Source organism: Rhinolophus hipposideros, assembly GCF_964194185.1.
Source record: "Rhinolophus hipposideros genome assembly, chromosome: 6".
Classification (NCBI taxonomy): domain Eukaryota; kingdom Metazoa; phylum Chordata; class Mammalia; order Chiroptera; family Rhinolophidae; genus Rhinolophus; species Rhinolophus hipposideros.
In genome coordinates, this window is record NC_138052.1 from 5,975,216 (window position 1) to 5,993,083 (window position 17,868).

Genomic DNA, 17,868 nt, shown 5'->3' on the forward strand with positions numbered 1-17,868 from the left:
AGTGAAATCATAATATTCTCTGCTTTTTCTGTCTGACTTATTTCGCTTAGCATATAATCCTACTTTTAGTATAACAAAAACAGTTAGAACAGTTAGAACTAAATGCGTATTTGCATATATTACTATATAGATATTTATGTCACTACTGTTTAAGTGACCAGTTCTCTGAGGATTGAAGAGTACAGGTCTCAGAGAGGCAGGCTGGTTGTTCACCTACTATAAGTCATATGATTAAAATCCAGCTGATATACTTTTATGAATCAATGTCACCCCAATAAATGTAATAAAATTTTTAAAATAATAAAATAAAATCCACATTTCTTAATAGTAGGAAAATCTCACAGCACTATCATCCATATCTCTTCTGCTACAGCACTCCCTAAAATGTCTTTTTTATATTTTCTTAGTCACCATCATTCTGTGTCTTAAAGTGTTCCTGGGATTTGTGTTAAATAGCTGTGGTAATCAATTGCCAAATAAGTTATTAATTCTGAGCAAAAAAAGGGGATTGGTTTTTGCTGCTGCCTGCTCATCTCTGACCTTGGTGTTTTCCTGTAGCAATAAGGTATAACACAAAGAACCTAACGTGACAGTGGGCTAGCCTTGATTTGAACTCTGAATCTGTCGTGAATGAACTGTAGAACTTTGAACAAGTTATTTAGTGGCTTCAATCTAACGTCCTTATCTGTGAAATAGGAAAAATAATATGTTGTAGTCATTTCCTGAGGATTAAATTATATAACAGAAATGATAAGTGCTACAGGTCCTGGAAAATTTATGTGCACCATATGAATATATAAAGGTGTTGTTACCACCTATTAATACATTAGCAGATGATTTAAAAATGTATCTAGCTCACTGTCACTAGACCAAGTGACAAAGCAATGACTCAAACCCATATCTATGTGTCTTTAAGCTTGATGTTCTTTTCCTCATACCATGTATGATAATGTACATATAGTAAAAGCTTTCTCTCCTTAGTGAGGGCTTCTTGGGGGTGTTAATTTTCCAGCACTTTTGTCCTTCTTCATTAATGAAGTCAAATCCTCTTGCAGAAGAAGCAGAGGGGTATGTGTGCTTGACGTAAGAAACCACTGCTGTGCATAAGGTCTGTCTAGGAAAGCAGAGAGAGACTTTAGGGTAGACTGAGAGGTAGGCTGTAGGCCAAAGCAGACATGCCAGGGTACCACCATCATCTGTTTCAACCCCTTACCTCAAAACTTACATAGAAGCTAACAGGTCGTGGAATTGTGGGGTACAAATAGTGTACTTCAAATGCTTTTTTATATACGTTTCTTTGGGTTCCTTCCCAAGTCCCAGTGCATACCATCTGAGAGCACCTGGTCTAATCCTCAGTGTGTCATCTCAACTCCATATTGTAGACTTTCTTCCAGGAATTTGACAGAAGAGACAGTCTCATGCCTTTAACTCCTTTCAGATCCCTTTGGGAAAAGAGATGAACGGGAGCCACTCACCAATGCCGTTCGAAGTGACTCAGCCATCATTGGAGGTAAATCATTCTTTGTCGATGAAAGCAGAAAAGACATATGTTCTGTACTTTGGAGAAATTTATCTGAATATTCTGTTAATTATGGCCATTCAACACCCAGAACCCTACTTATCTCCAAGACTGTGAGCCTTTTCATGAATAGTTATGTGTGCTGTGTGATCTGAAGCACCCTCTCTCCTAGCACCAGCAGCCCCATGGACACATCCCGCCCCGGTCCATCAGGCAGCTGAATCTTGAATCAACAGCTGGTTAATTTACTTAGAGACAGGCAGGATGACCCGTGTTCATCTCATCCAGTTGTCAGTTTTCCTACAACACAAGCAAAGCAAGCCAATAAAACTACATATGGGGAAGGAGCCACACTGGGGCAGACAGATGGGTGAGGCTGCAGTCCTTTCGGGTGTTCTCCACTGAGTGATTTGGGTTGGATCTAATGAGCAGGGGGAGCCCGCAGACTATGCTTTCAAATCCAACAGCACATATGGTTCCAGATGCAGATGTCGTCCACTCCGCTGCGAGCTCAGCTCTCCCCCCTGCCTCCTTTGTTTTTCCGTTTCCTGACTACCCAGCAGCCTCACCCCTTTGGATTCTGCATCAGAGTGGCTGCAGCCTCCAGTAGCCTTGATTTTTCCATCTGGTCCTTGCAACACAGAACGCCTCCCAAACCTTATTTTGTGTCAGCTGCCTATGAGAGACTAAATCCAATTCCATCTGAGAACCACAGTCCTGGTAGATGCCCCATCTTTGCCCTCTGGCAGTTAGATGAACAGATCCACACCAGATGGAGCTCTCCTTTTAAAACTCAGCAGCATCCATTCATTTAACTTCTATTTAGTGATTCCCCAGGTTTGGGTCAGGGCCTGTGCTCAGTATAGAAATATACTGAGGATGAAAGACATGGGCACTGGTCTCAAAGAACTCATGACCGGGTGGGGGGCAGGCCAGGTAAATAGATGATAGAACCAGTGAGTGGTGTTGTGAGGGGGGAAATACAAACGGTTGTGGAGTACAGACGTGCTCTGTCACAATGAGATTATAAAGAAAGAAAACCCGAGGTAGTTCTTAAAATGGCTGACCTGAATTTCTGCTTCAGGGAAAAGAATCTAACTTAATTTTTGTTTGGTATCAAGAAATATAGGAAAGGATTTGGTGCCTGTTTCTGTTCCTATAATTAATTTCTCATTTGACAAGTGGAGAAAAGACTTATGACTGCTGACTTTTTACCACCTGTGTACATGCGTCTGTGAGTATCTTTCAGAGCAGGAAAATCATCCTAAGCCCAGGGGGAAATTTATTGTAAGTTTGTAGCATTTAGAAATGACAGCCTCCAACTGAATACTCCGTGTATTGAAGGAGTAGAAACAGTTTTGTGTTTCATCTCTTAAAGCTACAGCCCATTCCTGGCAGTCCCTCAGCAACACCCACTTTAGTCATAGATTTGTTAATTTAGGTGTTTTCATTCTGTGTTATTCTAAAGTAGTTGGGGAAAGACCACATAATACTTTAGGACTATTTTTAACGGTAAGCAATCTTTCTTAATCATGGCCTCAGCTCCAACACAAATTGGTTTAAGATATGAATTCACTATTTTTAACTCTCTAATGTTCATGTAATGCAGGGCATTCAAAATTAACTTTGTAAAAATTCTTTTTGCAATACCCATTCTACTTAGATTTTTAAAACTCAGCAGAATGTAAACTTTATTAAGAATACATTTATCTTTGACGATCATAAATACTTTTCAAATAGTTGGATGTTGACAAACCTACATTTACGCATCCTCCCTTTTAAAAACTGGCAGTATCCACCTTTTCAACATCCCTCTGCTGACTTTGCTCTACGCATCCCAAGAGTCTTCCTGGCAAAGTTAGGGACAAGACCTTCAGGTCAGCAAGGGCAGCTTGCCAATCAGGTCCAGGAAAATCACACACAATCCAATTGGGAGTCTGACACTACTGGCAGAAGCTCGCATTTCAGTTGGCTTTGAGTTTCCAGAGGACAGAGACACATCATCTCCGAGGCAGCCTGTGTCGAGCAGAGTGCAGGGCAGTGTGGGGATGCCCTAAAGGTTTGGTAAGCATTCCATTATCGAGGAAACATTTTAGTCAACAAATGGATACCATAAACACATCTACATCAAAAGAGCATTATTGGGATGTGAAATATTTAAATATTGTTTTCTAGTAGCTCTAAATACTTTCTAAGCTACTTTCTAAAGTAGCTCTAAAATACTTATTTGCAAGGTGACAAAGAAGTGTGCTAATTACAAATGATTCAGACACATTCTTTAAAACAGGTATTGAGGAACTTTAATAAGAAATACGCTGCTAGTCTGATTCGATATTTATTTGATGGCATTCTTAGTCTATTAAATGAAACCTCTGGTTTAAACTGGCTCTCTCCCTAGCTAGTCTGGAAAAGGTTTTTCGTAATTGAAGATAGAAAGCATTTAAGCTGGTCTTTATTTCTGGGAAACGTGGCGGAGTGTGTTGCTTGTTTTGTTCTGTTCTGTTTTGTTTTTTTTTCTCCTAAGTGGCTGCCTTGTCTAGACAGACGCATCTCCCTGGAGTGGACGATCGACAGTGATGTCTTTCTCTCTTTTGCCCCTGTCTCCACAGGAGTAATCGCAGTTGTGATATTCACCATCTTCTCTGTCATCGGCATCATGAGCCGGTTCCTTTACCAGCATAAGCAGTCACGTCGCACTAACCAGATAAAGGAGAAAGAATACCCAGAAAACTTGGACAGTTCCTTGAGAAATGACATTGACTTGCAAAACACAGTAAGCGAGTGTAAACGGGAATATTTCATCTGAAAAACTGCAGGGTCACCTAATACTCTTTTGTTGTGTTGTTAATTTTTTTCTCCTTCTCCTCTTTCTCCTATCTCTTAATTCTGGTCATTCTCTTTCTCTTATTGGTTTGCCATTTATTTTTGGAACATACCTGCCTCTGCCACAGCGTGTATCCCCTTGACCCAGCCCCGAACACCAGACAGCTATGGCCACTGTCTTCGTCTTTGACAAACCTATCGTGGTGACAGTCATCACTCAGTAGACTGACTTGACTAATCCAGACAAAGAAGAGACACGTGTGCATATTCAGTTCCGCATTTCTGGTTTCTAAGATGCACTCCTCAGTTCTGCAGTCATTCGGTCTTGCAGGCTTACTTTGAACCTGAGCTCTGTGACTCAAGCAAAGAACAGTGTCTTGGACATTCTCCCCCATCTCCAGTCCATTCCTACCAGGGCCCTCAGAGTAGAGAAAGAAGATGCTGGAGGCCTGGTTTCCTTCAGTGGCATTTTAAAAGGAACAAAAGAGGTTTGTTTGGTGTTTATTTTCCTTACCATAGGAAGCCCGTTGCCCTAACTCATAACACTTTTTCACTCTGACTCATCCCCTGAGTATTTTCCAGTATAAGATTCCTGATAGTAGTGAGCTATTACTTTGCTTCTTTCTTACCACTCTCTCCTGGGTCTTACACTTTAGAACAGCACACTCTAGCACAGGGGTGTCCAAACTTTTTTCAACGTTTTTCACCAAGGGCCATATGCGGTAAAATACACAAACAGCCGGGTCACTCACTCGAGGTGAAGTACGTATTGCCTCTCCTGGTTTATTTAAGTAAACTAAATATATTTTTGGAATTTGCTGCGTGCCAATTAACAATGGATCATGGTCCACAGTTGGCCCGTGGGCCTCAGTTTGGACACCCCTGCTGATTCTAGCATAAACCTAGAGCAAGCATGGAAAATAGCAGCTTAAAACTAGGGGGTAAAAAGAGTGCTGCTAGGAAGTAGATATTCTATAACTTCAAAAAGTCCTCTTCCAATTTTGTAAGAAATGTTAACTAGCTTATTTGTGGGATTATTACACTGAGATTATATATATATATATATATATATATATATATATATATATATATATATATATATATATATATATCACAAATAAAAGTCTAAAATAGTACCTGGTTCCATGAAAGAGTTTAAGCCATCTTAACTCAGAAGAAAGGAAGAGAGAGAGAGAGAGAGAGAGAGAGAGAGAGAGAGAGAGAGAGAGAGAGAGAGAGAGAAAGAAAGAAAGAAAGAAAGAAAGAAAGAAAGAAAGAAAGAAAGAAAGAAAGAAAGAAAGAAAGAAAGAAAGAGAAAGAAAGAAAAGAAAGAATCTGCGTGAAAGTAGAGAAACACCACACAGAATTTTTCTCTTCCACCTCCGTGCTAAAGATCTGGGGATGAAAAGGAATGCAGGTTTTACGCCTGAGAAGAAACGTAAGGCCCCACCTCTGTCTGTCACGCGTTTCTAAGAGGTCCAGGATGCAGCGACAGGGAGGCGTGTGGTTAACTCCAGGGAACCTTCCCTGCTCGACTTCAAGGAGCCCCTAGGTTCTAGAGCACATCACAGTTTCAAATCTGCTACATCCTATGTATATAAACACACACACACACACACACACACACACACACACACACACACACACACATTAGAGGTATAAACTGCCCTACGAGGTGATGACAAATTTCCTGGTCTTGGCCCATTTTGATAAGAAAGTATTGAAGAAACGCAATCACTCCTTCGAAAAGGCATCTTGAGCTCATCCACAAGGTGGTGGTAAGAATCCTGATGATTTTGCTAAAGCAATATGCCTCACTCTTTGCCTCTAGGCTGTCTTGGAGAAAAATATAAGGGGGGGGCGGGGTTTTAGAAGTCCAGGATGCCGGGAATGCCAACATAATGATCCACAGATATGGAAAGTACTTGCCAACCTTTTTTACAAGACATAGTTGATTTGGGAAACAGGTACCCCATTGCTGTTGGCCAGCCTCCACAGTTAGCGTTCTAACTTGTTGTTAGTGTGCCTGTTGCCTAAGAGTATGTGACACAGTCCTGCATGTGGTGATCGCACTAAGGAATTCATTAGCTTCACCCATTTCAAGTCCTTTTCAGATTCTTCTTTCAGAGCACGAGGTGTAAGCATTTAATTGGTTATCATATTTCTCAACTTTAAGATGTTGTTCTAATTACACATCTGCTCCTTAAAATTTTCTCTGAATGCTTACATAATCATTCCATCATTTCCATTTTGCTAGTAAATTTGTTTTAAAATGATTCTGACAAAGGCAACTTTTTTTTTTCTTCCAGCTTTAATAAGCTGGATGGTCTAGTAAGAGAAGGAAAGATCTTTAAATACTGGTTTTCCAGCCATGTCCTCCCCTATGTCCAGTTATAACTTTCGAATTTTCGATTTTTTATTTAAAAAAAAAAAAAGCTATATAAGTCAACCATTTGCTTGGCTACATCGTCCTTTGTCCCCTGAGGGACATCCCCTGAGATAACATCCCCATGAAATGTAGTGGGTTTCACTTGAAGCATCTCCGATAAGGAAATGGAAAGGAAAAGGAAGTCGTGAGTAATAAAGATGGCATTTCTCATTATTCAAGTGTCTGGAAGGCAAGGATGCTGATGCCCTGTTTATAAAAGAAATGGAGGACTAGAAAGGCCAACTTAGAGTATTTGCTTTTCTGATCTACTTACATGTGCTCACAGGTAGTTCTGTAGGGAGAAAAATTTGTGAAGCTCTATCCCCACCACATCTTTACTAGAGAACCTGCCAGCACACCTCCCTGTAATGTAGACTATGTACATAGTCACAGTACGTGTCATAGACGTACACATGAATGCCAGCGCAATCTGCGTGTCACTCTTACGAGAGAGTCTCAGGGCTGCATCAGAATTGTTTTTTACAGCATTGGATTATTTCATCAACTCACCAAACACTCTAACTTTCACTAGAGGTATATGAAAGCGAGTGAGCTGCTCCCTCCAAAGAAAACACAATATTTGCTTAGAAATAAGTGCCAGCTCTGCCTGTCTTTTCCTTAGTGATACCATCATCCATGTATTTTTGTGCAGTTTTTTAATTGCATGAGTGTTTCAATCCTTGAACAATTATAATTTAAAACAAACAGTCTTTGAAAGTCTTACAGTCCCTCCTTAACCACCACCTTTTCCAGCTGCAGGTATCGGGTTTTCTGAACGCATGCTCTGACCAACTAGACTACCATGATCCTCCACTTTAACCCTCAGCCTTTGGTAACTACAATTTACACAAAGATGTAATGGAATGTGGTCACTTTACAGTAAAACCAAAAATATCTGTGCAGTTTCACATCCTAAAGGGGCTGTTTCATTGATATCCTTCCACCAAAATAAATCTATTTCTGCAAGCAATGGTACATCTGCTTACTCTAAGATATATTTAACATCCACTGCATCATTCATCGTGTGGATAGGTTAGATTGCCTTGGTTTCTATGAGAATCCATCGGGAGAATTAGAGATTTGTCACTTCTCTAGATATATTTTTATGAATAGCTTAGCCTCTTCTATTCACTCTTCACTGCATATGAGATTTATCTTAAGGATCCTGGGGCTGACTTTTTAAAACAGGTTTTATTCTCTTTAGTAATAATATAGATGGTACTAACCTGACTTCCACTTTTTTTCAGACTCATGCCCACCCCAAGGTAATAGGGGCAGGACCAGAACAGGAGAAATAGATTTTTCTCTTCTTTCTTTATTCACTCGTGAAGTATTTATGGAATGCCCAGTACCCCAAGGGACTGTGCTAGACACTGGCTGTACAGATATAAATTACACCTTGTCCTTGCCCTTGGGGAGCTCAAAGTCTAGCATGTTTGATTGTAGTAGGCATATACTGGTGTAATAGGAGTATGCATATAGTGCTATAGAATAAAAAGCAAAGGTCCTGCACAATTACTTTTGTAAAGTTCTTGTGAGAGCCTTCAAGAAACAGATACATTTCTGGAAAACATTTATAATTTATTTTTCTTGTTTATCATTTTCACCTTCAGAAAACTGCTTTGTTCCTCCTCCTCAAACCAAATATGTATTGATACAGATATGTTTCCTGCAGTGGGAGATGGATTGAATCTTTAGTGACAGCAAAAATAAATGCCCCATGTCTCAAGTTCATTTGCGAGGCTCACTTCTCACTATTCTTGTTTCACCTCTGGTTGGGGGATTCTGAAAGCTCTCCCTTCCATCAATCAGACCTTAGTGAAAACTTAGGGACCCTCTTTGCTGTAGGAAACACAGTCTCCACTTCTGCTTCCCTCTGCCTCTTTTCCCAGTTCTTTTTTACATGCAGTTTGACCTATTACCTGCCACTGCTCGTCCAGCTATTCTTACGGGATCTTTGTTGTACTCCAACTCCTCCTAAAGCCCTCCTTTTGATGAGCCATTTCACTCTACTTAGGAAAATCTCTGAGAACTACATGAAGCATATCTTTGAGTAAATAACTGACTAAATGTTGTTGTATATCTAAGTAAGTTCTCACCTCAGGACCTGGGTGATTTTCATCGATCCTGAAGGTAACACATGTCTCTTCTCTGCAGAAAGCTCATACAGTTATAATGAAAGGCTACAAGTAGAGTATTCTCCAAGATGTTCATGGAGATAAGAATCAGGCCATTGAATTGTTTCTTATAAAAAGCCTTGACACTTATCCACCAATGCCCTGGCTTTTTTTAAATTCACCCACAGCTACAACCCAACAAAACCACCTTGCAGCACCAGCTTGTAAAGGGGAATCTGAGACAGCATATATCTTTGCTACTCATTTCCCCTTTAACCTGCAGGCTTGGACACACTTAGTCTTCGTTTGTCTTACAGGTCAAATAGACCAAATAAATAAAGTGGTTCCTTAGTCCTATAGATGCAAAAGTGGTTAGTGGAAGAAGGTGCAGGAAAACTCAAAACTTTCAGAATATTTTGAGGATAACTGAGTACTATTTCATGTCTCTCATGCAGTTTGGAAAGGTTTTCGCAAAAAGACACAAAGTGTTCTTGGGTCTTTCTTAACCTCTCTTCCCATCCATCACCCACACACTTATTAAGCCATATAGTTTACAGAGTTTGTCCCTATTTTTCATCACTGCTTTCACAAATCCCAAGTAGTTGAACCTCCTAAAAGGAAAAAGAGCGCAAATGCACACATGTAAAAATGCTTTGTAAAAATAGGGCTATCATTTAAGCTTTTTTCAGGACATTCTACATACATATCTGCTTGGTAAGGAGAGATACATTTCCTTTTGAGTTGACAATTATTTGAAACCTTCATATAAGGTTTTAATATTTAACTCTTTTGCTATCGTTAAGTAATTTTTCTCCTTTTTTTGCACTAAGGTACTCTGAGAAAGAACAGAAAAGCACATTTTTTTTAGTGAAATATTGTACTTTGTAAGCTAGTTGTTTGTCTTTTATAGTGTTTATAGTCTACAAAGTGGCTGAGCAGACATGAGCAAGGATTAAGGCAAAAGTTGTTTTTAGTTTCAACCACACCTGTGGGGAACAGACTGAGTAGAAAGAGGGAACGCGTGACAAAATTTGGTAGCTGTCCTAGGTGAGGCGTGTTACTGATTCCATCACGGATCAGTGGCAGAAGCTCTTCCCACTCTCCTGGCTCCTAACTCAGGAGTCTCTTTACTGTGTTTGGATCATCATGTCAAACATTAAGGAAAGAGGCAACATCATGGGCTTTGCATGAAGTATTCTTTACTTCTCTTTGCTTGATATGCTTGACCTTTCCCAGCCCTACTCCAACCACACCTTTTTTAATTTCCAAGATTTTTATTTCATTGGGATTTTCCCAAGATGCTTTAGAACTATCACTACAATGATCTAACCTGCCCCGTTTGAGCACCCAGATGCAAATTTAAGGAAAAGAAATGGTCAGAAAACTCTGTATGTCCACTATCCTGAACTGGAAACTCCATGGGTGGAAGCCCTGAGGTCCTGAGTCAGTCTAGTGGGCTGCCTTTCCCTTCATTGGTCCTGCCATTCATAGGCATGTTATAATGGGAAAAAAGGTATGATACTCTCCATCCCTGAAAGGGACTACTTCCAGGGATTCACTGACTAACACCATCTGGGTATGCTGTTTTCCTCAGTCATCTCTGGTAATGCAGGAAAACTTTTGAAAAATAGTAGGAAAAAATTAGGAGAGTAGTCCTAGGCCATGGCCAAAGGTGAAGCTGGTTGCTTTAGTGATTGAATCTGTTCCTCTTTTTTTTATTGTTAGCCTCATGTGCTTCCTTGCCTCTGATGCCAAAGTAGCCTCAGAGGACATGTAAAATGTACTATACATGTAACTGGAGCATTTTATCACCCTGTAGACTCTTTGGAAGGCCCATAAGTAGAAAGTTTCAGTGAAACTTTAAGGGATAATATTAATGGGCATCTGCCTAGTCATACTTTTCCATTATGGTAAACTCTATCCCAAAGGCTGTACATGAAATCTTAAGCTGTTCTCTTCTTTTTGAGTGGCAATGTCAAGCTGTGGAATGCTATCCTGCCTTAAATACTCACACACACACACACAAAACCTTGTTTCAAACAGCGTAGATATATTGTAAGGAGGAGTTTGCATTTAGTGTGAGGTCCAACACCAATAACTTTCTCCTTCTGAATCTGGTAGGTGAACAGCCTCCAGATATCCTGTGGTGTCTTAGTCTGTCCTTTCCCTGAGTCAGCTAGAAGAGGCAAAAGGTGCACAGTAGTCATTGGGAATAGGAGTGCCAGCTGAAGGGGAACCAAAATTCCGTCTCCATGATATGATAAGCAAGGAGTCAGCATTTTTTTTTTTTTTCTGTAGAAGGCCAGAAAGTCAATATTTTAGGCTTGTGGAATAGACAGTCTCTGTTGCAACTACTCACCTTTGCTGTTGTAGCAGGGAGGCTATATGTAGACAAATAAGCATGGCTATGTTTCAACAAAGCTTTATTTATTTAAAATAAACAGGCAACAAGTCAGATTTGATCGATAGGCTGTAGCTTGCTGATCCCTATGATAGAGTGTTTCAGTGTCCATTTCAGATGGTAAATCTGTTTCACTCTGGCACCTAGTGATTCTTCGTTTTGAGGAATGAGAAAGAATAGGGAAATTATTTTTAACAATTAAACAATAAATGTGAACAATACAAAATAACCTTTCCCCCAAATATATATTTGTCAAACACTTTACTATGGCAAAAGCACAAATCAGGTCACCTCTCTTTGTAGATCTGCTAGAGTCTAGCTTTTCCTTTTGACCTTCTTATTTTTGTTCCCAAAACAGAATCCCAAGTGATGTTGCCTCGTTCCTTCAGTTTTGTAGTCCATGTAACATGTCTTAATACACGTATGGGGAAAAAGAAAAGTTAGCCTTAGATTTCTTTGTTTTCTATGGTTACTGTTGTACAGACGAAAGATTTAAACTGTAAATAATGTATATTTAATAAAGAGAAAATTTTGTATGATTTTGTGTGGAAGAAAAATGTGTCTTGCTGTGTCTTCTTGGGTTAATGAAGAGTCAAACAATTACTCCCTGAACTCCCATTCTTCTTCCTTAGACCATTCAATCTCAGACAATGGGGGGATTGAATGGCCTGTGGGGTTGCTGGGGAGACATGGAACTCCACTCTGTGTTTATTGATTTCAGCAGGCCTACAAGTGCTGTCACGAGCTCTCTCATTGCTCAGCCAAATTACACTAGCTTGCAAGCCTGGCTCAAATGTGGAAAAGAACAACTCATTGACTTGATCAAAAGTTATATATTCAGGGCTCTGGAGCCATCCGGTTTCAGCTGCCCACATGTAATGCAGAACCTCTTCTAAACCCTCATGCATGCCCACTCACAGTAGCCACGATTCTTATCTCACCTCACCCTCCTCTTCTTCTCACAGAGAGTCTGGAGACTCACCCCAACTGGACTCTTTGTGTTTGAGATACTAAACATGAATTGTCATGAGACAGAACTCACTTTTTATGGTGTGATTAAGACTTCTATGCATGGGGTCAGGTTACAGAAATTAAAAACTGACACAGGTTTTAAACAGAAAAGTGATATTATTGGTTTTGCCTTTTAAAAATCCTCTAAGTGCTGAACGGAAAATGGACCATAGGCTAACAAGAGGGAAAGAGAAGAGAATAATTAGGAGCCATTTTGAAAGCCTGAGGGAGGTGATGAGGGATGTTGTAACAGAAATTGTCACAGCAGCTGGGTCCAGACCGAACCGAGAGGGCTTGCTGATGGATGGGAAGGAAAGTGTGAAGGGTAGAAAAGGATCAAGAAAGATTATAATTTGTTGGCTTAAGCAAATGAATGAATGGGAACAAAGTTTTGTTTTGAGCAATGGTGCCACTGAAATGTGAAGGATGGATAATGAGTTCAATATAGGACTTTGTTAAGTCTGAGATTCCACCTAGGCAGCAAGTATAGATGTGATGCAGGTGTTTGGATGTATTCCTGGAGTTCAGGGACACAGTCAGTTCTGGAGCGACACTTGGGAGACAGACGGACATGTATACGAGTACGTACCTGTATATGTACATGTCTGCATGGGAAAACACGTGTGTGTGTGTGAGAGAGAGAGAGAGAGACTGCTTGCAATCATTTAAGAGTGTGACTGTAACTAGAAAGTAGAGCCTAGAATAATGGTCTGTTAAAGGAGAGGAGCCAGACATCAAAGAAGGAGGAAAACTGGGTAAGTTGGATGCCAGGAAAGAAAATATTTGATTAGGAGGAGGTGGGCAGTCCTTAAATGCTACTGAGAAAGTAAGTCCGTTGAGAAGAAATAAACGTCATTGGCTTTAGCAAGATTCAGGCAGAAATGAAGTTTTTTAGAGCTCTCAATGAAGTCGTGAAACAAAAATATCATTTGTATTCAACTGAAAGGATGGAGAAGCTATTAGACAGCATGGAGTAAGGGTCAAAGCAGTAATATATGGTGGAGACACATAGGCATTGGAGCCAGGCAAACCAGGGTCCAAATCTCATAAAATCTCATTCTCCAGTTTTGTGACTTGAAATTAACCATCTACAATCTTAGTTTTTGCAAATGCAATTTGGAAAATAAAAACAATAGTCAAAAGCTTCAGAGATCCTGAGTACTACGTGGAATAATATGTGCAAAACACTCAGTGGGTTACGTGGACGGTGGAGCTCTCCATCAATGCTGCCTGTCATGGTTCCTTACCGTTTACTAATGTACAGAAAGCCAATGACACGTATCACACAATGACCAAAGTCATGGAGACTTTGGAGACTCCATGGAGACTTTGACCAAAGGCATGGAGAAGGCAGGCACACTGTGTTTGGCAGAGTGGCTCGGTAGTTGTCTGTAAGTGGATTGCTGGGAAGAGGTCTTGAGTTCCAGTTCTGGCTCTGTCATAAATGAGCTTTTGAGATGCTCTCCCCAGCTCACCCCCCACCCCACAAAAAAGTACATGATTCTAAATAATGAAACAAATCAATTACCTGGAAGGAAACTTTTTCAATAATTTGGGATATCAGAGAAACTGACCTCATAGTCTTTTGACCAGACAGTCAAGTCTTCAAAGTCCAACTCTTCTAATTAGTAGCTGAGGGACAGTAAATAAGTCCTTTCTCCTCTCAGTTTCAGTGCCTTTCTCCTCATTCGATGGAAAAAAAAAATACTCATGCAAATAAAGCTGAAATGAACACCGGAGCCCAAGACATGGAAACAACCAAAGTGTTGGATTAAATAAAGAAGATGTGGTGTACATATACAATGGAATACTACTATTCTGCCATAAGAAAAGATGAAATGATGCCATTTGTGACAACATGGATGGGTCTTGAGATTATTATGCTGAGCAAAACAAGTTGGACAGGAAAAGTCCAGAACCATATGATTTCGCTGATATTTGGCATATAAAACTGAAAGCAACAAAGAAACAAGACAAACAAATAAAGAAACAAAAACTTAGACACAGACAAGAGTTTAGTGGTTACCAAAGGCTAAGTGGAGGGCAGTGGGAGATGAGGGTAAACGGAATCAAATATATGGTGATGGAAGGAGAACTGACTCTGTGGTGAGCACAAAATGTGATATATAGATGATGCATTACAGTATTGTACACCTGAAACCTGTGTAATTTTACTAACAATTGTTATCCCAATAAACTAATTTTTTAAAAAAATACTCATGTACTAAACAAATATTAGTTTTCCTACCCTTGTTTTCGTGAGCTATGTTCCAGTAACAAATATAATCAGAAAATAAAACCAGAAGTTAGTGAAGGACTATGTTAACTTTATCTGCCATTTCCTATCTGTATTTGGTTTAAGCCTATGAAATAAAAGAGGAGAAAATGATAGCTTAGTCCAAAAAGACAAAGAAAATCTGGAGGAAATCATGATATTTTTAACAGTATAATTTTAAAACTGTATATGAATTGATGTTATGTTTAATCGTGGTTCAAAAAGGACAACTTTCTAAGGGCCTAAATTGATCAGGCCTAAAATGACCTCACAGCGTCTGCACACCGAAATTAGGCTGAAATGCACACGAGCTGGGGCTGAGCACAGTCCTGACACCAATACACCCTGATGGCTGCAAGCCGAGTCTGGAGTGTGAAATTCATCCTTGGGGAAGAAACAGGAGCGCTAATGACAGCGCTGACTAGTCGAAAAGGCAAATCCAGTACAGCTGCACCCTCTGAGGAGCTCCAACTGTTCAAATGGACCTTAGAGAATCGAAGCCTGTTTTAGAGCTTATCTTTCTGACTGGAGGAGAAATGCTATCAACTGACAGCCCAAGAGAATGCTCCGTGAAAGGGCAGGTGTAGCAGCTGTCACTTCCCTGACACTTGGGTTTGGAGGGTGTGACAACTTGTCCTTGTCTCCCACGGCCCTTCACTGTGTGGGAAGTTCTCACTTAAGAGACACTGGATTTATAAAGAGGATCAGCATGTGTCAAATATTCTCTTGCGATAATAATGTAATAATAAATGATTACCAATTGTTGTAGAGCTATTGCATGTCGAGTATGTTATGCATGTTACCACTGATAGTAATAATAAAACTGCTAGAGTTGTTGCCTTATGCGTTCTGCAGATAGAGACATCTAGCAGGAGAAAATTTGCTAAAGAAACTCCGTAGTCTTTGTTGTCACATACACTTATACCTAATGTCCACTCTATTATCCATGTACTTTTGGGCAAGGCTGTCACCCTATCGATGGCTCACTTTCTCATCTGAAAAAAAATAGCGCTCTTAACACCTACTTCCCAGAATCATATAGCTAGTTAGTGGAGGAGTAAAAAGTTAACCTGTTTTGGCCTTAAACCACACCTAGCTATTCCCAGCTGCTTCTAGAGCTAATTGAAATAATGTATTTTGGCCACAGTGTAACTGTGCTGTTCCTGATTTCTACTACTCGGTGAAACTAGAAGAAAACCTCCTTCTAAAAAGGTAAAGAGGTGCTAAAAGGAGCTGTTAAAGGCCATGAATACCAAAATGAGGCTTCCTCAAGCTATAAACAGTTATGTTGAAACAACATTGAAACTGAGATACCAATAGTGGGGCCTGGGAGCATAGGAATCACATTGTGTCTACAGGAAACCCTCTGTGATGCCCCTACTCTCAGGGCCAATCCTTGTCAGTGGGGAGGATAAGTGATGTTTTCTCAGGGGATGTCTAAAGAGCAGAGTCTCTTCCAGAAGGGAGGGGCACTGTTCAATGTTCACTTAAAACTGGGGCTGATTGGAAACATTTTTGGGATGCGTATAACCAAGTAAAAGTCAATTGCTCCCTTTCCATAAGCTGGTAAAGCTCTTTCACACCATGGCTCCATCTTGGAATAATGGCAGTGCACTCTGTAGTGGTGTACTTCAGTTCCTTGGATCTTCTCTCTGGGTTTCTAGGAAGGAACTAGTAAGCTTATTAATGAAACTTTGTGATATAACATTGAGAGCCTGCTGTGTGCTAGGTGCTAAACTTCCCATTTTAAAAGACAGGCAAACTTGTAAATCAAGCTCCCATAAATCAAATAGACAGGGATCAACTGAATGTGTATTTGTATATAGTTCCTTCAGCATTTTATTCTATATGAAAAAACATCTTGTTAATTTGTCATTCGCTAGGATTTATAAGATAACATTACAGTACATTTTATTGTAGTATATAATACCACCTCTATTGTATGTTATCTGAAAGTAACTATTAAGTTTCTGTCTGAGTCATTCGTTCATTCATTCATTCAACAAACATTGGTCAATTCTTTTGGTGGGGATTTTGAGTGAGGTGATGTGAATGATCACATAATAGGACATGACAGCTGCTGGCAAAGGGTCTGCAATCTAACAGGGGAGGCCAGCAGGTAAACGACAAACCTATGTGGCAGGTATTATAGAAAATGGAACAAAGTGCTAATTAGCACATACAAGCAAAGTGCAGGCACTGGAATAAAACAGGTATTGTTTTAGCTGTGCCGCAAAGGTCTAGAGGATGATTAGATGTTAGGTTAAAAATGGCACTTAAAAGTAAGGAAACAAGATTTAAAAGATGGCACAGAGACAAGAACGAGTGTGCCAACTCAGGAAATCGTACATAGCTCAATATAGCTTAGATAAGATTAGAAAGTTGTCATTAAAAATGACAGGCAGCACAGCAAAGATGTGACAATGACCTTTTACATCAAAGTTCCTGCATTGAGATGAGGAAAGCAAAGATGACAAATAGGGAACATATAACAAGTGAAATGGAATTATGTGCAAGTTACATCATGTCCAAGCAAGCATTACATGGGATTTGATGTCAGGAGATTTCTATTACATCCTAACCCTCTCCTTTCTGGGTACATCAGGAAGAATTGAATCACTATTTTGAACTTTGGGTGTCTGTCTCATTTGTTACCTAAGTTTTAAAATATTTACAGAGTTGTTATGAGTACTTAATAAAATAAGAATTATGAAAGACTTTTAAAGCTATACAGAGCAACACAAATATTTGTTATTCCGTCTGTGAGTCTGGAGAGGGAGAAAATCTGCATCAGTTACAGCAGGGCCAGATAGTATATAGTTTAGGCTTTAAGGGCTAGTTTCTGTTGCAACTTTTCAACTCTGTTGTTACAGTATGAAAACAGCTGTGGGCACAACGTATGCAAGTGAGCACGTATGGAAATAAAAGATAAATTTCATGTATCTTTCACATGTCATAAACTATTGTTCTTCTTTGGAAGTTTTTCTAACCATTTAACCGTATGTAAAACATCGTGCTAAACTTGCAGGCTGTGCAAAAATTGGCAGTTAACTAGATTTGATTCACAGGCCATGGTTGCTAACCCCTTAATTAGACACATATTCATTGAATTTGAAGCCTAGGCTTTCTCAGTGTGAGAGTGGAGTTATCAAACATATGCTCTGTCTTTCCTGGAAAACAATACCATTAAGATGTGCAGAGAAATGTATGGAGCAAGGTTGGCAATGCGGAGTGCTCTCTGAGAGCTGTGAAATTAAAAAGAGATTGAGATCGTCCTTAAGTTAGTTGATAGAA

At 39.8% G+C, this 17,868-nt stretch overlaps 1 protein-coding gene across 4 annotated transcripts in view; it reads left to right on the plus strand.

The window, feature by feature from the left end:
- The window catches only part of CNTNAP5 (contactin associated protein family member 5), an 800,511-nt gene extending 785,170 nt beyond the window's left edge, over positions 1-15,341 (plus strand). For 3 of the 4 annotated variants that reach the window (XM_081051146.1, XM_081051149.1, XM_081051148.1), the window contains 3 exons: positions 1,439-1,510; positions 4,129-4,292; positions 13,967-15,341. In XM_081051146.1, the coding sequence (XP_080907272.1) occupies positions 1,439-1,510; positions 4,129-4,292; positions 13,967-14,074 (344 nt within the window). In that variant the 3' untranslated portion in view covers positions 14,075-15,341. Of the gene's footprint in view, positions 1-1,438; positions 1,511-4,128; positions 5,378-13,966 lie in introns of those variants that run through there. The other variant, XM_081051147.1, reaches the window with a different exon arrangement.
- The last annotated feature ends 2,527 nt before the right edge of the window (positions 15,342-17,868 follow it).